A 19,535-nucleotide genomic window follows, 5' to 3' on the forward strand; every position below is an offset into this window, starting at 1 on the left:
GATTCCCTGTATTTTCAGTTCCTATCTGTACCAGTGTACATCCTCTGGTCTAGCCAGACTTGCAAGGTCAAATTCGGATCATGGTAGTGGGGGCGGGGAGGAAGCATTTAGGAACCAGAGGAAAGTTATGTTTTTCATGCCGGTTTGCTTTCTATGCAATGACCTCTTTCACAAACGCTGGGTCGTCCGTTTGCCTGTTTGCAAACTGCATCTTTCTGTCACTGCGACGCCTTCGGGTTGGGTTCACGCACGTCTGGACTCTACCCCGGCTTTGCGGCGGAGTGGGAGACCCACGTGCACATTGTGTTATCCGCTCACCAGTTGATGGACACGTGGGCTAGCATGCGAAGCGCGGCCAAGCACACGGGTGTGCAGGTTCAAAGCTGTTCTTATTCGACTTCGTTGTTTGAGCCGTTTCAGGGTTACCGAGAAGCGGCCCTGGACGGGCAGCGACGTTCACGTCCCCCGTCTTGCGTCGTGGACATCTGTCCCCACCGAGGAGCCAGTTGGCGGTGTCCTGTCCTCTCGAGGCTGCTTCGAGCTTGGGTTAGGCAGAGGCAGCGGGCTGCTCTCACCGTTGGTATCTGTAGCTGAGGTCGGTCTCTGCGTGTCTAGCTCCAGGACTTTGGGGACTTGCTCTTCCTCCGGGTGCTCGGTTCCCCGTCATCATCACGGACTGGGTACTGGCTACTGCACCTCAGCACTTCTGGACACCGAGTCCGGACTCGGTGGTGCAGTGGTGACGGGCTGGGTGCTAGCTGCAGGGTCAGCAATGGGAACCCTTCAGCGGATCCCAGGGAGAAGGGCGGGACTTTCTACTCCCGTAAAGAGTGACAGTCTTGGAAACTCGCAGGGGCAGCTCTACCCTGTCCTACAGGGTTGGTATGAATCGGAATGGGCTCCACGACAGTGAGACTAACAAAATAAAGTAAGATTATGCACTCGGACGAAATACCGTTTCCCCGAAAACCAGACAGTGTCTTATATTAATGTTTGCTCCCAAAGATACGATCGGTCTTATTTTCAGGGGATGTCTGATTTTTCCATTTATTGTTCATTGTTTTCTTAAAAGAGACCTCGCATTTCCTGTGTGCTCCGGCAGCGCTGCGGCCAACAGTGAGCGGCGCGGTGGCGCCCACCGCTAAGGTCCAGAGTTATGGTAGCTTGGTGGGGTGCTTATTTTCAGGGAGGTCTTATTTTCAGGGGGATACCTTCTATTTCAGCGAGAGGCAAAACTGTAAGTAGGTCTTATTTTGGGGGGATGTCTTACTTTCGGGGAAACGGGGTACCTCCCTCCAGAGAGGATCTATATAGCCTCTTGCAGACTCCTGGGGTCCTACCAGTCTGAGACCACCTAACACCAAGGAACACTGTGAGGTTTCCTGAGCCACATACGTTCCTGAAGGCTCTCGTTTCCTGTGGGGGTTGCTGGGCCCTGCTGGGGTCCCAGCTCACTGAGCATGTTAGCCCCGCCCTCCTGTCTTCTGTGGACCGGGCTCCGATTGATGCCCCATCTTCTGGTGAAGCTGTCAGAATAAAAGTTGGTTTCTTGGAATCAGCAAATAACGCCAAGGCCAACGTACGTTGCGTGTGTGTGTGTCTTCTCTCCTGTTTCCTATTCGATCTTCCGGTCTGGCCAGATGCTTTCTCACAGTCTTGCCAATAGGAAGTTGAAAATGAACACAGCTCCCCTCAATGTGGCGCCTTTAGCTGTTGTCTGCAGGTGGGTGAGTTGATCCGAACGGATCGTAACCATGCCGCTCAACCCGGGCCTGCCCACCATGACCGCGGACAGGAAGCAAAGGCGAGAGCCTGAAATGTGTTCGTTATGTTCCCACCTGGAACACACCCGTGTGAAATCAAGCTAGGAGGCGAACGCACTAGGGACTTAACACTGGTTTGTAAAAAAAACCTGCCAAAGGCATGTGCTACTTGCACACAACACGGTAGGTGAGAGGGGTCCAGGCCAGGAAAGCGTAAGAACCCTCCTTTTTCGTCCTCTGGGTGAGGGGCGTAGTGGGCACTGTGGGTCCTGGTGTGAAGCTCAACTGGCCCGCCAGGCTCCTGAACTTGCGGCCCTCCTCTGGTTCCGGGTCAGCCTAGACCTCTCGTCCCCAACACCCTGTGCCCCGTCAGCTAGTCAGACCTGGTAGGTGACTGGGCAGGTGTCTGGCGGCCTCCTCACCTTGCTGGCTGGACACCCCACCCCCATCCCCCTTCTCCCCATGCCTGGTCCCTCTTCCTTCCTTCAAAGCTAAGGACAAGCTCCTCCTCAGTTGTGCATGCTGTTGTCAGGTGCCAGTGAGTGCCTTCCGACTCGGGACCCGGGGTGCACCCGAAGGAAACACTGCCCGGGGCTGCACGGTCCTCGCAGTGGGCGTTATGGGCGAGTTCATCGGCCCAGCCGCTCTGCCGAGCCATTTTGTCGAGGGTCCTCCTCCTTTACGCTGCCCCTCTGCTTGACCGGGCATGCTGCCCTTCTCCAGGGACTGCTCTCCCGGCAGCATCTCCGAGGTACGTGAGCCGAAGTCTCGCCACGCTCACCTCTCAGGGCACACCCTGGCCGCGCTTCTTCCAAGAGAGGTTTGCTTGTTCTTCTGGCCGTCTGAGTAGTTAATTGTGCCAACCTGGCCGATAAACACATGTGGGGTTAATTGAAGGGCAGAGGGATAAATGGCTCGGTGAGCCTCGCCTTTCGAATTCTCGGGTCTCTTGCTTTGTGATGGTCGCACCAGGGTGCAGCTCCCTTAGCCAGTTCCCTGCTTCAGCTTGCAAGACTGGCTTCCTGCAAGATATCCCCAAGGAGAAGCCATATGGACCTACCCCGATGCAGCCCTGGGTGCTGGAGCAGCCGTGTGGAAACCCCCACCAGCGCTGAGATGCTTACATATTCACTGACTCGGCTTTCCTCCTGCAGTCGGCATCATAGTGTGTGTTTTGTGAGATGGAGGAGGACTCTGTGGATTGGTGTCGGACATATGGGTTAATGTTGGACTTGTGGGCTTGGGCAGCACTGGGTTGGGATGTTTTTTTGATGTGCACTTACCCTTTATATAAAGCTCTCTTATGCGTGCATTTCTGTGGATTTGTTTCTCTAAAGTACCCAGACTCACACATTATGGTACCTTGGGAGTGGGGTACTGGAGAAACAAATCATAAGATGGAGAGTAGATGTTTGTTTGACCTCTCCCCCATGGAAGTTTTTCTTTTGTCTAGCCAGAGGTTAGATAAAGCCACACTATTTACTCGGTTGTTTTTCTGGGAAAAATATGGGAAGCAGGAAAATAGAAAATTTGGAAGTCCACTTCCTTCAGCCATTAAAATTTTGATTTTTAGATGGGGTTAGGCCATGCCTGTTAAAAAGCTTTGAAAATATATGCCCCACCCAGTGCTTTGGAATACTCAGGAACCCATGTTCTTTGTCAGAAGCTGGAAAAAATCTGGAACCATGAAGAAAACTCCTCTCTGGGACTGAATGCTAAAGGGAGCCTGTGAGCAGGCTGAAATGCTTGCTAGGTGACCACCTGGATCTACTTGTTGAGTGGAAGTCAGAGAAATGCAGCAATAAAGAGATGGGTTGAGTTTGGCTGCTGACACCTGTGGACTTGGTTTACAGGGGAAAAAGGAGAAGATGAGAGTGGGTTGACTGGTCTAAAGTTCATGACCTAGCCTGAGGGGGCTGGGCTTGTTGAGTTGGTGAGAGCCCATGGCCTAAAGGCCAAGCCGACCAATGGGTATGCTGTGGAGGCTGAGTGGGGCAGCCCACATTGAGCTGACCAGAACCCGACCAGCTGGAGATTTTCGAGCCTGTGAACTGGTGCATATTGTTGCTGACTTCATGGATGGCCTGTCCGGATTTGACTTTGCTTATGGATGCAGACTTCACAAGGGTCCAACTGGAATGCAGACTCTTCGTGTTGAAAACTATGTCTTCTCAGAGAACTGGGTTGATGTAAGTGGGCAGCATATAAATTGGATACCCAAAATTGGGGGAGGTAAAGGCATGAAATGATTGGTTACAAACTTTTATAGGTGGGGGAAAACATTCACAGGATTATTGGGTTAAGGTGTAGGTGTTACTTAATTGCAATTGTGATGCTAAAGAATTATGTACAGGTGCCAGGTTTGTAAGGGGTGGATTGAGTTAGTTTATTTTGCCAACCTGGCCGATAAACACATGTGGGATTAATTGAAGGGCGGAGTATGGATAAATGGTTCGGTGAGCCTCGCCTTTCTAGTTCTCGGGTCTCTTGCTTTCTGATGGTCGCACCAGGGTGCAGCTGCCTTAGCCAGTTCACTGCTTCAGCTTGCAAGGCTGACTTCCTGCCAGATATCCCCAAGGAGAAGCCACATGGACCTACCCTGATGCAGCCCTGGGTGCCGGAGCAACCTTGTGGAGACTCCTGCCAGTGCTGAGATGCTTACACGTTCACTGACTCGGCTTTCCTCCTGCAGTCGGCGCAATTGTGTGTGTTTTATGAGATGGAGGAGGACTTTGTGGACTGGTGTTGGACATATGGGTTAATGTTAGACTTGTGGGCTTGGGCAGCACTGGTATGGGATGTTTTCTTGATGCGCACTTAACCTTTACATGAAACTCTTTCTTATATATGAGTTGCTGTGGATTTGTTTCTCTGAAGTACCCAGACTAATACAGTGGGTTTTAAGGATTGAGCTGTAACCCAAAGGTTGGTGGTTCAAACCCACCCGCCAACCCATAGGAGACAGATGAGGCAGACTGCTTCCATAAAGATGTGCAGCCTGGGAAACCCCCCTGGCCTTGTGATCCACTCGATTGTTAAGCAGCCGATTCCCTTGAACGTCTTTCTCTGGGTGTGTTGGCTATTTAGGTATCTTCTCTGGAGAAACGTTGTGCATTTTTAAAAATGGGTGGTTCGTCTTTCTGTTGGTGTGCGCTGAGTTGATCCTGGAGCCGCATGCCTGGGAAAGTCAGTGTTTACTAAAACCAGGCAAGAAATACTTGGTGTTTATGTGTGACACTCTTGGCTGGGAGCTCTGCCAGTAGGTTTTCCACCTGCCAATGCCCTGGTGGCATAATGGTTAGGCAGTGGGCTGCTAACTGCAAGGTCGACAGTTCGAAACTACCCCCAGCTCCTCGGGAGAGAGACGAGGCTGCCCTACAGTGTTGCGATGAGTCGGCTTCGACTTGATGGCACTAAGGTTTCTTTTTTTCTCCTTGGGCCATCAGTTCCTTCCTTCTAGGGGGTAGGGGAAGGGCCTGGAGGAGGGGGCTCTCTGGCCCTGCCCCAGGCCTCCCAGCAGGCCTGTCTTCCTGTGCTACAGCACTGCGGCCCCCTGCAGTCATGGGCCACGAACTAAACCCGAGGGGTCCCAGAGGCCACAGAGTCCAGCTCCTTGCCTCCCTGTCATGACCGGAAACTCACTGTCCACAGCACGGCCCAGGTCGCACATTCCAGCCTCCTCCATGCCCTCCCACCACCGCGGGGTTTCCCAGCACCCGCCTCCTCCCCACAGACAGCCTCTCTGGAACTGGGATTAGGAAAATGGTGAGCCGTCTGCCTTTCAGCACCCAACTGTAATCGTGGGCATGACTCTGCTCCCTGGACTTGGGAATGCTGTCTGAAGGCGGGTTCCCTGCAAGCAGGGCCTACGCCGGATACTTGTGTGAGTGGATGGTTGAGCAGGAGAGGTCGGGACCAGAAGCAGCCGAATGGATGTGCTTCAGGTGACCTTAAGCCTCTGCCTCCGGGGTGTGTCTCCTCCAGAGGCTGGACTGTGGGATGCCCCCTGGAGAGGTGGCACGCAGCTTCCCAGGCACCTCTAGGCAGGGTGCTTTCCACAGCCTTACAAAGAAGGATGTGGAGGGGCTTGTCTGCAGACGGGCATTGGAGTGGGGTTTGGACTCCTTGTTCCTGCCTTGTGGATTCTGAGCCTGGCGACCTCCTGTGTTTCGGGGTTGCACTGTGGCCAGGAGGGTTTGCAATGGCACATTGATAGTTGTAGATCTCAAGTCTTTGATCCGAGGCTCCTCTGGGCGGATTTGAACCTCCTACCTTTGGATTGTCAGTCAGGTGTGATAACCCTGCACTGCTCAGGGGCTCCCAGGTCCTGGCAGCCTGTGACGAGCCTGCGGGGAGGGGTCCCCATCACCTTGGAGACCTCCTCCTCAACTCAGCAGACGCCAGGCTGCTCCACAGTCAGGCCCTTCTCCCGGCCGCTTCCTCGCCACCCCCGAGGTGGAGGAGGGTGAGGAGGGGCTGGGATTTGGGGGGGGGGGTGGCAGGCTGGGAGCTTCCTGGGCAGGTCCCCCAGCCCCAGATGACCCGCTACCCCTCCCACCCACAGACTGCCTGTTCAAGGTGTGTCCCATGAACCGCTACTCGGCCCAGAAGCAGTACTGGAAGGCCAAGCAGGCCAAGCAGGACAAGGAGAAGATCTCAGATGTGGTGTTGCTGCAGAAGCTGCAGGTGTGTGTGTGTGTGTGTGTGTGTGTGTGCATGCGCGTGTGCGTCCGCACAGGTGGGGCCCCGGGCGCACACTCGGGGCCACCGAGAGGCATTTCCTACAGTGAGCCGCACCGGCCTGGGCTGGGCAGGGGTCTTGGGGGGCTTCGGGAGTCTGGGGCGAGAGGGGTGGTGAATCTCATGGAGGGTCAGGAGAAGACGGGCCTCCTCGCCCTCCAGAGTCAGTCTGGGAAACTCGGTGGGCACCGGCCTGTGCCGAGGATTGATAGCGGCCCCAGTGGTGTGGGAGGGTGTCAGTCCTGCCACCATAGAGTGGGAGGGGAGGGGAGGCCCCCGGGCTGCCCCTCTGGACCCTGGGTCCGGGGTTTCCTCAGCTGCATTGTTAGTAGCTGTGGAGTGTGGTAGCAGCCCAGGGGACCTCACCAGTGGAGCTAGGGCTGCTCTAGGAGGGGGGGGTTGTAAGAAGGGCCTGGTGGCGCAGAGGGTGAGCCGCTGGGCAGCTGAGAGTCCCTGAGGCCTGAAGAGGAGGCCCTTGGCTCCCATGAGGATGTGCAGCCTCCAGCACTCCAAGGGCAGTTCTGCTCTGTCCCTGGGCGTGCTGAGCTGGAATGGCTCCGGTGGCCGGGGTTCGGTCTGGGATTCTGAACCTCTCAGAAGGATTCCTGGTGGCACGGTGGTTACGTGCTTGGCGGCCGACCCCAAGGTGAAGGGTTTGGACCCACCAGCCACTCCTCAGGAGAGCGTTTTGACATCTGCTTCTGTAAAGCTGGTCCCAGAGGTCCCCAGGGTCACTGCGGCAGGGGGTGTGGCCTACCGCGCCCAGCCTGCCTTCAGGGCTCCTCGGCTGGGTTTGTGGCACCAGCCTTCCGGCTTGTGTGCGCCGCCAGGGATGCCTTCTCGTCAGTGGGCAGGCGAGCCGAACCGGGTAATCTCCTGAGGGCCCTCTGTGCAGTGCCACGGGCTGGGGTGGTGCTCCAAGGGGCTCGGGGTCTGGCACACGTGTGTGTGTGTGTGTGTGTGTGTGTGTGTGTGTGTGTGTACCGGGATGTGTGTCCTTGTGTGCGTGTGCGTGCATGTGTGTGCTGGGATGTGTGTGTGCTTGTGTGCGTGTGTGCTTGCGTGTGCCTATGCCGGTGTCCGCGGGCACGCGTGGTGGGAGGGTCTCCTGAGCCCCCGTCGCCCGTGTACAGCACGCCGCCCAGATGGAGCAGAAGCAGAATGACACGGAGAACAGGAAGGTGCACGGGGACGTCGTCAAGTATGGCAGCGTGATCCAGGTGCGACACGGCCGGGCGGGCCCAGCCAGGGGCAGGGGTGTCCACACGGGCGGCCTTCGTGACTGCATGGTGTCCCTGGCTGTGAACAGCGCCTGGGTTCGACCCAGTGCTGGAGAGCTCCGGTTCTGGAGCCACTTGGCCTGGGTTTGCACCTTGGCTCCTGAGGGTCCAAGGAGGTCCTCCCTAGTGGTCCTCCCTTAAGGGCTGGCATCCAGGGCCCCCCAGACCTCAGCCCCCCCCGCCCACCCCCCCAGCTCCTGCACATGAAGAGCAACAAGTACCTGACTGTCAACAAGCGGCTGCCGGCCCTCCTGGAGAAGAACGCCATGCGGGTGACGCTGGATGCCACGGGCAACGAGGGCTCCTGGCTCTTCATCCAGCCCTTCTGGAAGCTTCGGAGCAACGGGGACAATGTGAGGGCGGGCCAGCCGGAGGAGCCACGGCCTGGCAGTGTGGGCTCAGTGTGGGCATGGCCTCTGACCCCTCACCTGTCCCCCCTTAGGTGGTTGTAGGGGACAAGGTGATTCTGAACCCCGTCAACGCCGGGCAGCCTCTGCACGCCAGCAATTACGAGCTCACTGATAATGCCGGCTGCAAGGAGGTGAGCAGGCCCCTGGGGAGCAGCGTCCCCCCCAGGGGGCAGCGACCCCCTCCACCCTCCAGCTCTGCCCTCAGCCCCCTCTGACCTCCCTGACCTGGGCCCTCCGGCTCCTGCCTGCAGGCTGATAGCTCCCCCTCCTTCCTGTCGGGGAGCCGCTCAGATGGGGCCTGGGCTGGTCCCTGCCCATCCAAGGGTCGGCCTGGTCTCAGGGGTTCCTCTGCCCTTCCCCAGGTCAACTCGGTGAACTGCAACACCAGCTGGAAGATCAACCTGTTCATGCAGTTCCGGGACCACCTGGAGGAGGTGCTGAAAGGGGTAAGGTCAGGACCGCCAACCTGGCTGCCACCCAGCCCCTCGCTCACAGGCTCCTTTTTCCGCCCTCCCGTCTGGACTCCCTGTCTGACCCCCCCCCCCAGATGAACCCCCCCACCTCCTCTGCCTTTGTGTTTCCCTGCTCTCCGGTCTCACAGGGCCCATGGCCCCTCGCACCTGGCTGGCCCCTGTGCTCTCCCCCTCTCGCTCTGAAAGTGTACCCCCATTCTCCCCCTAGGAAACCTGGTGGCGTCACGGCTACTAGTTGGGCTGCTGACCTCGCAGTCAGCAGTTCAAACCTAGCAGCTGATCGGCGGGAGAAAGATGAGGCTTTCCACTCCCGTCAGTAGCGAAGCCATGCAAACCCACAGGGGCAGTTCTGTCCCAGCTGGTGGAGCAGGCAGGAGTCGGCATGCACTCCGTGCCAGTGAGCTTGGCTTTTAGGATTCTCTACTTTTTAAAAATAAAATCGGATTCTCCACTTTGAGTGGGCCCAGACCCAAGCTGTCTGCCCCTCCTCCAGTCCCCCCCCTATACACTCTGCCCTGGGTTCCCGTTCTTTTTTTTTGGGGGGGGGGCGCAGGTCAGAAGGTAGGCATCTGGGAGGGCGGCCGAGAGGAACCCTAAAAAACAGCCTTGTGGAGAGGGAGGCGTGCCCCAGACTCTTAGCAGGGCTGCAGGGCAGGGCGGCCTGTGGGGGTGCCCTGCCCGTGGCCTTGTGGGAGGGCAGGTAGGAAAGGGGCAAGGGGGCGGGGCCGTCTGTTGGAGGAACACAACGCAGGTGAGAGCAATGTCTCCCCCGGCTTCCTCCCTCAGCCAGGCTGTGGCTCCATCGTCCCTCTGTCACCTGCCCAGCCTCACCTCCGACCTCATACACACCACCACCACCCCCAGTTTCTTGCCCTCCCTGCGCTGCCCCAATGCTTTCTCCTCCCTCCGTCCCTGAAAGCCTGTGAATCATACAATAGTCAGCCGGTTCTCGGCCCACAGGCCCCTCCTCTCAGAAGCCCCTCCAGGCTCTGGCTGTGGGTGGCAAGCAGAAGACGCCAGGTCACTGAGGCCAAATCCTGTGCCTGGGTCACGGCGCCTCAGTTAGCTTGCCGACAATCGGGAGCAAGCCCTGCAGGGACAAAGCCCACCCCTTCCTTTCTCCCAGCCTGCTCCGCCTGGGTGTAGGGGTCACAGGACCGTGCCTGGCAAACAGACCCCATCTGGGGACCTCCCCCTTCCCGTGTGCATCGGATCCACAGCACACCCGCTCTGTCCCGCACTGTTTGGCCGACTGGGAAGACATGATGGGCTTCCCAGTGGCAGTGGCTGCCGTGTCTTTCGAGCCCCCTGGGCAGGCTTGCTGTGAAGGGGAGTGTGATGGAGAGATTGGGTTGTGGGCTCTGGTACCTTCCCTCCCTCACCCCTTACCCCCGCCCCCACCCCAGATGAGGAGACTGATGGAGCTACCCTGAGGGGCTACCGTAGGGGCTGCCCCCTGGCAGCAAGCACAGTGGTTGATCACCCTGTAATAGTTCAGAGTGCACACCACCCACCCCACATCACGGAGCCCTGGTGGTGCAGTGGATACGCGTCGGACGGCGATCTGCAAGGTCCGAGGTTCCAAACCACCAGCTGGTCTGTGGGAGAAAGACGGGGCTCTCTGCTCCCATAAAGAGTGGCACTCTCGGACACCCACAGGGCAGTGCTACCCTGCCCGACAGCGTCGTCAGGGCTATGAGTCGGCATGGACCCCACGCAGGGGGCGTAGGTTTGGTTTTTACACATAGCCTCACAGTCGCACACCGTTCGCACCGTAGGCCAGAGCATTCCGATTCCAGACATCTCTGAGGCTCAGAGATGGCAAGGGACTTGTCCCGGGCCACACAGCTCAGAAGCGCAGGTCAGGCTTCAAGCCGTGGCTCCGCCCTCCAGCTGCTGCATTCTGGCAGGGCCCCTGATACTCTGGGCAGGAAGGGCCCTCGGAGAGGGGCAGCGTGGACCCAGGAGGTCTGAGAAATGGGAGAGTCCTCCTGCCTTGATGGGGAGACAGACTGGAGATGGACCTTCGGGGCTTCCAGACGGGGGAGGAGGGGGTCAGAGTGGGTCTGAACAGGAGAACCCAGGGAGCGCTTTGGGCCTGAGGCCTGCCCACTGTCTTGAAGATCGGGGTCTGGGGACTGGGATGAGGGCTGTGGGCTCGCTCCCCTTGAGGCGCTGGCCCCTGCTGGCTGCCCTCTGGCGAGCCCGGCTCCAGGCTCTGCTGGCCGTCTGAGGCAGGTGGGCCCTTGAGCTCACACCCAGCCCATGGCCCTGTGCCTGCAGGGAGACGTAGTGCGGCTATTCCACGCGGAGCAGGAGAAGTTCCTGACGTGTGACGAGTATAAGAGCAAGCTGCAGGTGTTTCTGCGGACCACACTGCGCCAGTCTGCCACCTCGGCCACCAGCTCCAACGCCCTCTGGGAGGTGGAGGTGAGCCCAGCCCTCCGGCCACACTGCCTTCCTGCCTTCTCTCCGGCCCCAGCTGGGCCGCTCCCTTCTCCCCAAGGGGCCAGGGAGAGAGCTCCAGTCTCCTGAGCCCCCCTGCAGGGCCAGCCTCGCCTTTCTGCCTCACCCCTGATCCCCCTTCTCCAGGTGGTCCACCATGACCCCTGCCGGGGAGGAGCTGGCCACTGGAACGGCCTCTACCGTTTCAAGCACCTGGCCACCGGCAACTACCTGGCTGCCGAGGTGAGTTGGGGGGTGGGGTGAGGGAAGGAAGGGCAGAGGGCATCCTGCATGCAGGCTGGGTGCACAGGGTCCGGCTGTACATGCACACGTCTGCACACAGGCATATGTGCCCCATGCGGACGTTGGCTTCCTCGTACGCGTACATGTAGCTAGCAGCCATCATCAAGTAAGGGCAGGACCGTCAGCATGGCTAATCACTGTGACTGCGCCTACTGTGTGCCAGGGGCTGCTCTGAGGGCCACGATATGGCAGTGAACAAAATTCCCAGTCCTTGTGGGGCTACATTATGCATTCACGTCTGTTTATTTATGTGTGCACAGCTTTGTGTGTGTGTGTGTGTGTGTATGTGTGTATGTCTTGGCGCACCTAGGAGAGGGCTTCAAAATGTTCCTGGGAAAAATTCCGTTGCCTTTGAATTCCACGTCTCGTGAGTTTTGGAGAAAAGACGGCCTCCTCATGAGCCGGGTGAAGGCTTTCAGGGCCGACCATCATTTTCCCATGGTCTCCCATCACCAGTTGCAGCCCCTGAACTGTCGTGGGACGTGTTCGGCCCCTGCCGGTCTGTTTCCATCGGCCCCTCTTCTCTGACCTTTCTGAGCTTTGACCTTGAGTCAGTCTGCCCCTTGGAGCCCCCAGGGAAGCCCCTGGTGTGTGTGTATGTGAGTGTGTGCGTGCGCTTCGGGGTGCATGTTTACTTGGGGGACTGCAGGGAATGGTCAGGAAGGGCAAGGCTGGGTTCCCGCAAGAGTGACATGGGCTCTGGGGGCGGATGGTGCCCGGCCCTGCCCAGGGCCCTATGTGTGCCTTGTTTGGGGTGGGGCTGTGCCCACTAACTCCTCATCTCCTCCTGTCTAGGAGAACCCCGGCTACAAGGGTGACGTCTCAGATGCCAAGGCGGCAGGCGCGGTGAGGGCTGATGCAGGGCTAAGGGTCTGGGAAGAGGGACCCAGAGCCCACCTTGGCGGGTGGGCAGGGCCAGGACCAGGGAAGCCATGAAATCTTGAGAAGTGGGCTGGAGGGATCCCAGCTGGATGCCAGGGGGCAGGGGGTGGGGTCTGGGGTGCCTCTGGCTGAGTTCAGGCGCTCCCCTCAGGGTGCCCAGGGCCGGGCCGGCCGCAGGAATGCCGGGGAGAAGATCAAGTATCGCCTGGTGGCCGTGCCCCACGGGAACGACATCGCCTCCCTCTTTGAGCTGGACCCCACCACGCTGCAGAAAACCGACTCCTTTGTGCCCCGGTGGGTGTTCGCCTGGCCGGGGGGCTGGGGGCAGGGCGGCTGGCCACCGTGCCCAGGCCGGCCACTCTGAGGTCTGTGGCCCTGGGGGTCCGAGCACAGGCCCCCTCAGGGTTCCGGCTCTGTGGCCGCACACTTACTGCGCAGTGGGTTTGGTGCTCAGGTGGGCCTTGGACTTGTCGTATAAGTGCCTTCTCCCGAGGCCACGGGTCTTCACGGGCAGGCAGGCAGCCTTGCAGAAGGTTCAAACGTTAGACTCCGTGACCCCGAAGGTCTGGGCCAGCCCACCCTGAGAGTCTAGAAACTGACCACAAGCATTTCCCCCAGTCTGACCTCGAGCGAGGAGCCCTGGTGGCATAGTGGGTGTGTATTGGGCTGCTCACAGCAAGGCCGGCAGTTCAAAGCCACCAGCCGCTCCTCGGGAGAAAGACGAGGCTTTCTGCGCCCGGCCCCCATCGATCGGATCGCTTTGAGCCAGATGGACTCATGCTTGAAGTGGCATTAGCCAGTGTGCCCTCTGCTGGAAGCTGGGCGAATTGAGTCAGTATAGACGCACAGTCTGTTCCCCGGGGCCAGGGGCAGTTTGGAACTCAGAGTGTTTTCCATTGTCGAAAGGTCATGATAATCTCATCAACAGTGTGAGCGTCTCTGCTGTGAAATGCACTTGACACTAATGGGATAAATGGTCTAAAGAGGCTCGTTTGTCCAAACGAGTTTTGGTCCGAGCTTACAGAGGAGCGCAGTGGCTGCTGGCAGTGTGGTTCGCCCGGGCCTGTGTCAGGGAGTGGTGAGGACAGGCCCTGGGCGGCGCGGGTGTGTGGGCCCCGAGCCCTCCGCCTCTGTTGAGACGGGAGTGGGGTGCGCCCTGGCCCGCCCGCAGGAACTCCTACGTCCGGCTGCGGCACCTCTGCACCAACACGTGGGTCCACAGCACCAGCGTGCCTATCGACGTGGACGAGGAGCGGCCCATCCGGCTCATGGTGCGCTGCCGGGCACCCTGGGGGGGGAGGGGTGGCCCAGGGTGCCCGGGCTGCCCGGCTGACCGCTGTCCCTGCAGCTGGGCACCTGCCCCACCAAGGAGGACAAGGAGGCCTTTGCCATTGTGTCCGTGCCCGTGTCTGAGATCCGAGACCTGGACTTCGCCAACGACGCCAGCTCCATGCTGGCCAGCACCGTGGAGAAGCTCAATGAGGGGTTCATCAGCCAGAACGACCGCAGGTGGACTCCAGGGGCCGGTCGAGGGAGCGGAGGGGTCCCCCGGAGAAAGTGGGGAGGCCGGCCTGGCGTGGGGGGGTCCTGGGCCCCTGCAGCTGAGGCCTGCCTTCCTGTCCCCCAGAACTGACCCCATGCAGGATCCCTTCGAACCCAACCCAACTGCCCTGGACTCGCTGCCAACTCACAGCGTGTCTGTAGGAGAGGGTAGAACTGCCCTGTGAGCTCCCCAGGCTGGGGCTCTTGGAGCGTAGAGGACCCCGCCTTCCTCCTGGGCAGCTGCTGCTGGTCTCGAGCCGCCAGCTTGGCGGTTCTCAGCCCAGCGCGTAACCACGGTGCCACCAGGGCGCCGGCATGAGTCTCCTCTTCCTGAGGACAGGGTCTAGGCGCGGTGCGGTCAGAGACCTGCCCAGAGTTACAGGACCCGTCTGGAGCGGAGTCGGGATGGAAATGCAGATCCCTTCCCACCGAGCACCTGCCTGTCCGGCTCCTCCCAGACTGGACGGCTCCAGACGGGAGCAGCTGAGCGTCTGCCTGGGCACTTTGGGATCGGGGTGGGGGGTGGATGTGTTTTGAGACAAACGGACTCATTGCCATCGGTCATACTCCTCGTGAGTTCCTAAGACGGTCACTCTCTCCAGGAGTAGAAAGTCTCCTCTTTTGGCCTCGGAGCGGCTGCTGGTTTTGAACTGCGGACTTTGCAGTTAGCAGCCTGACTCGTAGCCAACCCCCACCCACCCCCAGGGCCCCTATTTAGAGAGCAGGGCGGGGTAAAGCGACCGGCCTGACGACGGGGCAGTGAGTGTCTTCATGAAAACTGAGCCTGGAGAAGGGCCGGTTGCCCAGGGAGTCGCGTGGGGAGGAGGTTCCCAGACGCACCATCGCTGTGTCTCCTGCCCAGGTTTGTCATCCAGCTGCTGGAGGACCTGGTCTTCTTTGTCAGCGACGTCCCCAACAATGGGCAGAACGTCCTGGACATCATGGTCACCAAGCCCAACCGGGAGCGGCAGAAGCTGATGAGGGAGCAGAACATCCTTAAGCAGGTGTCCGTGTGGTGTCCGCGTGCGTCCCTGCAGGGCAGGTCCCGGGAAGGAAGGGCCCTGGGAGACACGAAGGGGCCTTGCCCGTCTCCAGTGGAGCTGCAGTCTCTGGTTGTCGCAACGCCTCTTTACAACAACGCGGCCTTATTGAGCCCGTCGTGCCCTGTGCCCCGGAGCCCGGGTGGCGCAGCAAGTGAAGAGTGGGGCTGTTCAATACAAGGTTGACGCTTCAAACCCGCCGACTGCTCCATGGGAGAAAGACGAGGCTGTTGGCTCCTGTAGAGATCTCAGACCTCGGGACCCTTTGGAGCAGCCCAGCCCTGTCTGGGGGTTGCTTTGAGTCACCATCGATGGCAGTGGTTTGGGTTTGTCGCCTTACCACGCACATGCCAGGCACCGTCCCAGGGCCTCACACACAGCCCCAGGTGGCTCTTCCTGTCCCCGTTTTACCTGTGAGCCCAGGGAGGCTCCGAGAGGCTGGAATACCCCGATTCAGATCACACAGGAAGGAGCAGGGCTGGATTGGCACTCTGGGTGCCCTGGTCCAGAGCTTGTGACAAAATTTTAAGCTGTTTTCCTCCCCCAGTTTTTATTAGGAAAACTTGTGTTGATTAAGTCTTGAAAGGCGAGTACGGCAAACTTCCCTATCTGCCACCTGATGTTCCCTTCCTCACCACTGGTCTGTTTGGCTTTCATGTAACTGCTCTGTCGCGGAGATTCAAAATAGATTATGGAAGCCACTCAGCCCAAATTGTTCAGCGTGCCTCTAAGAAATAAAGACATTGTCCTATATAACCACAGTACCACAATCACACCTCCAAACATTAGCAGTCATTCCCAGTCCATATTAAATGCCCCTAACGTCCCCCAAAATGTCGTTTTAAAGCAGGTTTTATTTTGAGTCAAGAATCCAACCGGCGTTTCTCCTTCCCCTCCGTGGCTCGGTCTCTGGGGTCTCTGTTCCAGACAGTCCCTCACCCCCACTCGCCCCCTGCCTTTGAAACTCTGTGAAATTATACTGTTTTCTTTGACAAGACCAGGCCTGTGTCCTGTATCCGGTCCTTCACCCTCTTGGCCTCCCATTTCTAAGCCTCCGACCCTGACCTGTTGTGACCCCTGCTCTTCCCTCATCACTGAGCAAGGCCCAAGATGGGAGCAGCGTTCCGTTGGGGAGGAATGGGCTGGCCTGGGCAGCCCAGGGGGCAGGGCCAGAGTCAGGGTCAAGGGTAGGGGAGCTGGGGTGGTTGGTTAGGCATGAGCTCGGGTTAATGTCATAGGGGCAGGGCCAACCTTCGCCCTCCTGGGATAATTTGGGGGTGCGGCAGCTGGGCGGGACCCCTGCTCATTCTCCTTGCTCCCTCAGATCTTTGGCATTCTGAAGGCTCCCTTCCGAGACAAAGGGGGCGAGGGCCCCCTGGTGCGCCTGGAGGAACTGTCGGACCAGAAGAACGCCCCCTACCAGCACATGTTCCGGCTCTGCTACCGCGTGCTGCGGCACTCGCAGGAAGACTACCGCAAGAACCAGGTGCACTGCCCGCCCGCCTGCCGTGCTGGCCCAGCCCTCACAGGCCTGGCGCTGTCAGCCCACCCACTCCCTCACTCCCTCCTGCCCCCCTTCATCCATCCGTTCACCGTCTGTCCGTCCAGCCAGGTGGCTACTGTGACAGGACAGCATCAGGCACTGGGGCGTGCGGTGAGGGCGGGCGGTCATGTCAGCTCGCGTGCTCAGAGGGATCCACTTGCCTTCGGCTTAACTGTGCCGGCGCCATTTGAAGTTGTGAACAGTTTGCAAACTTGGGCCCTGCTCTTTCATTGGGCCCTGTGCCCCGCAATTTAGGCAGCCGGGCCTGCCTGCCACACAGGCCGCGTCCTTACGCCTGTGGAGGCTCCGCTCCTTTGGGGGAGACAGGCCAGGAGCTAAGTCACTGTACTGGGGTGGCTGGCTTTCCCCGCTGGACCTCCCTGCCCAGGGCCTGGGCTGGGAGCGATGGGGTGTCCTGGAGTAGAGCTGGGTCCTCGGGGCCCAGGCCGCGGCTCCTCCGCGTGACCCTGGCCCATCTGCCACAGGAGCACATCGCCAAGCAGTTTGGGATGATGCAGTCCCAAATCGGCTACGACATCCTGGCCGAGGACACCATCACAGCTCTGCTGCACAACAACCGCAAGCTCTTGGAGAAGCACATCACCAAGACGGAGGTGGAGACCTTCGTCAGCCTCGTGCGCAAGAACCGCGAGCCCAGGTGGGCCCGCTCTTCCCCTCCCGCCCCGTTACAATGCCAACGTAGTCCTAACTGCTGCCTCCTTGGCACCCGGGCTCCCCGAGCCCCTCCCTGGGACCCCTTCCAAGCATAGCTCAATCCAGCAACGAGAGAAGTGAACCTGAGACCCCAGGGAACAGCCCCGCGACCCCCCTGCCCTCCAAAGATCCTTCCCAATGCCCAAGTCAGGGCCTGCAGGGAATCCGTTGTTGACTATTCTGAACATCCTCGCTGTCCCCACATGACCTCGGGCGCCCCTTCTAATACTCCCCTCTCCCCAGACTGAGGGCCCGTCCTGGGGGAGAGACAAGAGCAGTCTGTGGATTCCAGGGAGGGCAGTTCCGTCAGCTAGGGGAAGGAGGGGAGGCTTCGTTCCCACCACGGTCAGACCCTGAGCCCCCCGCCCGGCCCCTGCTTCCACCATGCCAGGTTCCTGGACTACCTCTCCGACCTGTGTGTGTCCAACCACATCGCCATCCCGGTCACCCAGGAGCTCATCTGCAAGTGTGTGCTGGACCCCAAGAACAGCGACATTCTCATCCAGACGGAGTGAGCCACAGCTCCGCCCGCCGCCCCCGGCCGCCCGACTGCTTGGGCCTCGTCTGGGGGGCTGGGGGGGACAGGCTAGCACTGGCGCTCTTGTCCTCTGCACACAGGCCCCCCCGCGCCTGCCGTGTGCTCGCTCTGCCTGGCACTGTGGATAGGCAGGGGGCCCGGAGGAGGAGGAGGAAGTCAGGGGCCTTGGGAAGGTCGGGATCTCCGTGGGGTCCCAGATGGCTGGGGCACCCTGCGGTGGGCAGCACAGCAGCCTGAGCTGGCTCTTGGCTGCTTCGAGGGGCTGGACCTTGGGGCTGAGCTTGCTGGGGAGGGGCCTGGGAGAGGTCCTGGCTCCGGGTGACGGGTGCTGGTCCCCAGGCTTCGGCCCGTGAAGGAGATGGCGCAGTCCCACGAGTACCTGAGCATCGAGTACTCAGAGGAGGAAGTGTGGCTCACGTGGACCGACAGGAACAACGAGCACCACGAGAAGAGTGTCCGGCAGCTGGCCCAGGAGGCGCGGGCAGGCAACGCCCATGACGAGAATGTGCTCAGCTACTACAGGTGCCCGCCTGCTGGCCGCCCCTCCTCTGCCTTCCGTGCTTCCAAGTGCTTCCTGCTGTGGTCTGGGGACCCCGGCGCCTGCATCCCGGGAAGGAAAAGTGCAGGATGACCGTGTAGCTGGAATCTCCCGGAGTGGCCTTGGGGCCAGGCTTAGCACAGTGGCCGGGTTTAGAGGTTGCCCAAGCCTGTCTCCAAATAGATAAGTCATTAAAAATAATATTGGATAACACTAAATTCCTACTATATACCAGGCACTGCTCTGAGCGCTTCGTCTGATCCTTCATGTCAGCCTCATAATAAGTAAGTAGGAGCCCTGGCGGCATAGTGGGTTATGACCTCAAGGTCAGCCGTTCAAATCCATCCACCGCTCCTGGCAAGAGGATGAGGCTTTCTGCTGCTGTAACGGTTCACAGCTTCAGAAACCCACAAGGGCAGTTCTCTGTCCCGTGGGGCTGTTAGGAGTCGGAATCAGCTAGATGGTGGTGGGATAGCTTGTCAGTACCCTTAAGGAGCCCGGTGACGAGTTGGGTTGTTCATGGAAAGATTGGTGGTCCAAGCCCATCAGCAGCTCTGAGAAGGAGGGGCGGTCTGCGTCTACAAAGACTCACTGCTTTGAGACTCTTTAGGGGCAGCTCTGTTCTGTTCAGCAGGGTCAGTAGGAGCCGGATTGACCTGATGGCCCTGGGTCTCAGGACCTTGTAGAGTTGGGGAATCTGAGGCACAGAGACAAAGGACCTGGATCCAGGCAGTCCAGCCGGAAGTGGAGGGCCTGTGAGGTGCACCAGGGTGCTGCCTCCAGAGCCTGTGGTACAGGATCTGCCGCAGAGCCACGGAGGCTATTGTACCGCATGACAGGGCGAAGCTCCCTGCATCCCTGTCCACATCTATCCCGCCAGAATCTCACACCTTGGCAGCTGCTCCTTGGCCCCTGCTCTCCCAGACTGGCCTTCATCCTCCCTGCCCCAGGCCTGCCCTGCCCGCTTCCCCCTGCACTCCCTCAGCCCTTCTTTCCACCCACTCTAGTCCCTCCAACATCCCTCTTCCCAGTCCGCTCCGCTCAGAGCTGCCCGGTTGGGCTGTGTGTCTTTCCTCCCCAGCCACAAGCCCAAAGCCAAACCCCACACCCCCACTGTTGAGTCGGATCCCAATACAGAGGGCTGTATGCGTCTTTACAGAGTCGGATCCCGATACAGAGGGCTGTATGCGTCTTTATACAGTCGGATCCGATACAGAGGGCTGTATCCGTCTTTACAGAGTCGGATCCGATACAGAGGGCTGTATCCGTCTTTACAGAGTCGGATCCGATACAGAGGGCTGTATCCATCTTTACAGAGTCGGAT

The 19,535-nt window shown here is 59.4% G+C and overlaps 1 protein-coding gene across 1 annotated transcript in view; it reads left to right on the forward strand.

Annotated features, from left to right (window-relative positions):
- The window catches only part of ITPR3 (inositol 1,4,5-trisphosphate receptor type 3), a 119,362-nt gene that overhangs the window by 74,376 nt on the left and 25,451 nt on the right, over positions 1-19,535 (forward strand). The window contains exons 7-22 of the mRNA XM_045292288.1: positions 6,328-6,449; positions 7,637-7,723; positions 7,978-8,136; positions 8,226-8,324; positions 8,556-8,639; positions 10,950-11,096; positions 11,259-11,354; positions 12,210-12,260; positions 12,448-12,590; positions 13,468-13,567; positions 13,645-13,805; positions 14,701-14,842; positions 16,203-16,364; positions 16,907-17,079; positions 17,527-17,646; positions 18,013-18,293. Coding sequence (XP_045148223.1) covers positions 6,328-6,449; positions 7,637-7,723; positions 7,978-8,136; positions 8,226-8,324; positions 8,556-8,639; positions 10,950-11,096; positions 11,259-11,354; positions 12,210-12,260; positions 12,448-12,590; positions 13,468-13,567; positions 13,645-13,805; positions 14,701-14,842; positions 16,203-16,364; positions 16,907-17,079; positions 17,527-17,646; positions 18,013-18,293 — 2,127 coding nt within the window. The remainder of the gene's footprint in view (positions 1-6,327; positions 6,450-7,636; positions 7,724-7,977; positions 8,137-8,225; positions 8,325-8,555; positions 8,640-10,949; positions 11,097-11,258; positions 11,355-12,209; positions 12,261-12,447; positions 12,591-13,467; positions 13,568-13,644; positions 13,806-14,700; positions 14,843-16,202; positions 16,365-16,906; positions 17,080-17,526; positions 17,647-18,012; positions 18,294-19,535) is intronic.

This window comes from Echinops telfairi, unplaced genomic scaffold (assembly GCF_000313985.2).
Source record: "Echinops telfairi isolate 266 unplaced genomic scaffold, ASM31398v2 ScPeMD7_655;HRSCAF=1070, whole genome shotgun sequence".
Lineage (NCBI taxonomy): Eukaryota > Metazoa > Chordata > Mammalia > Afrosoricida > Tenrecidae > Echinops > Echinops telfairi.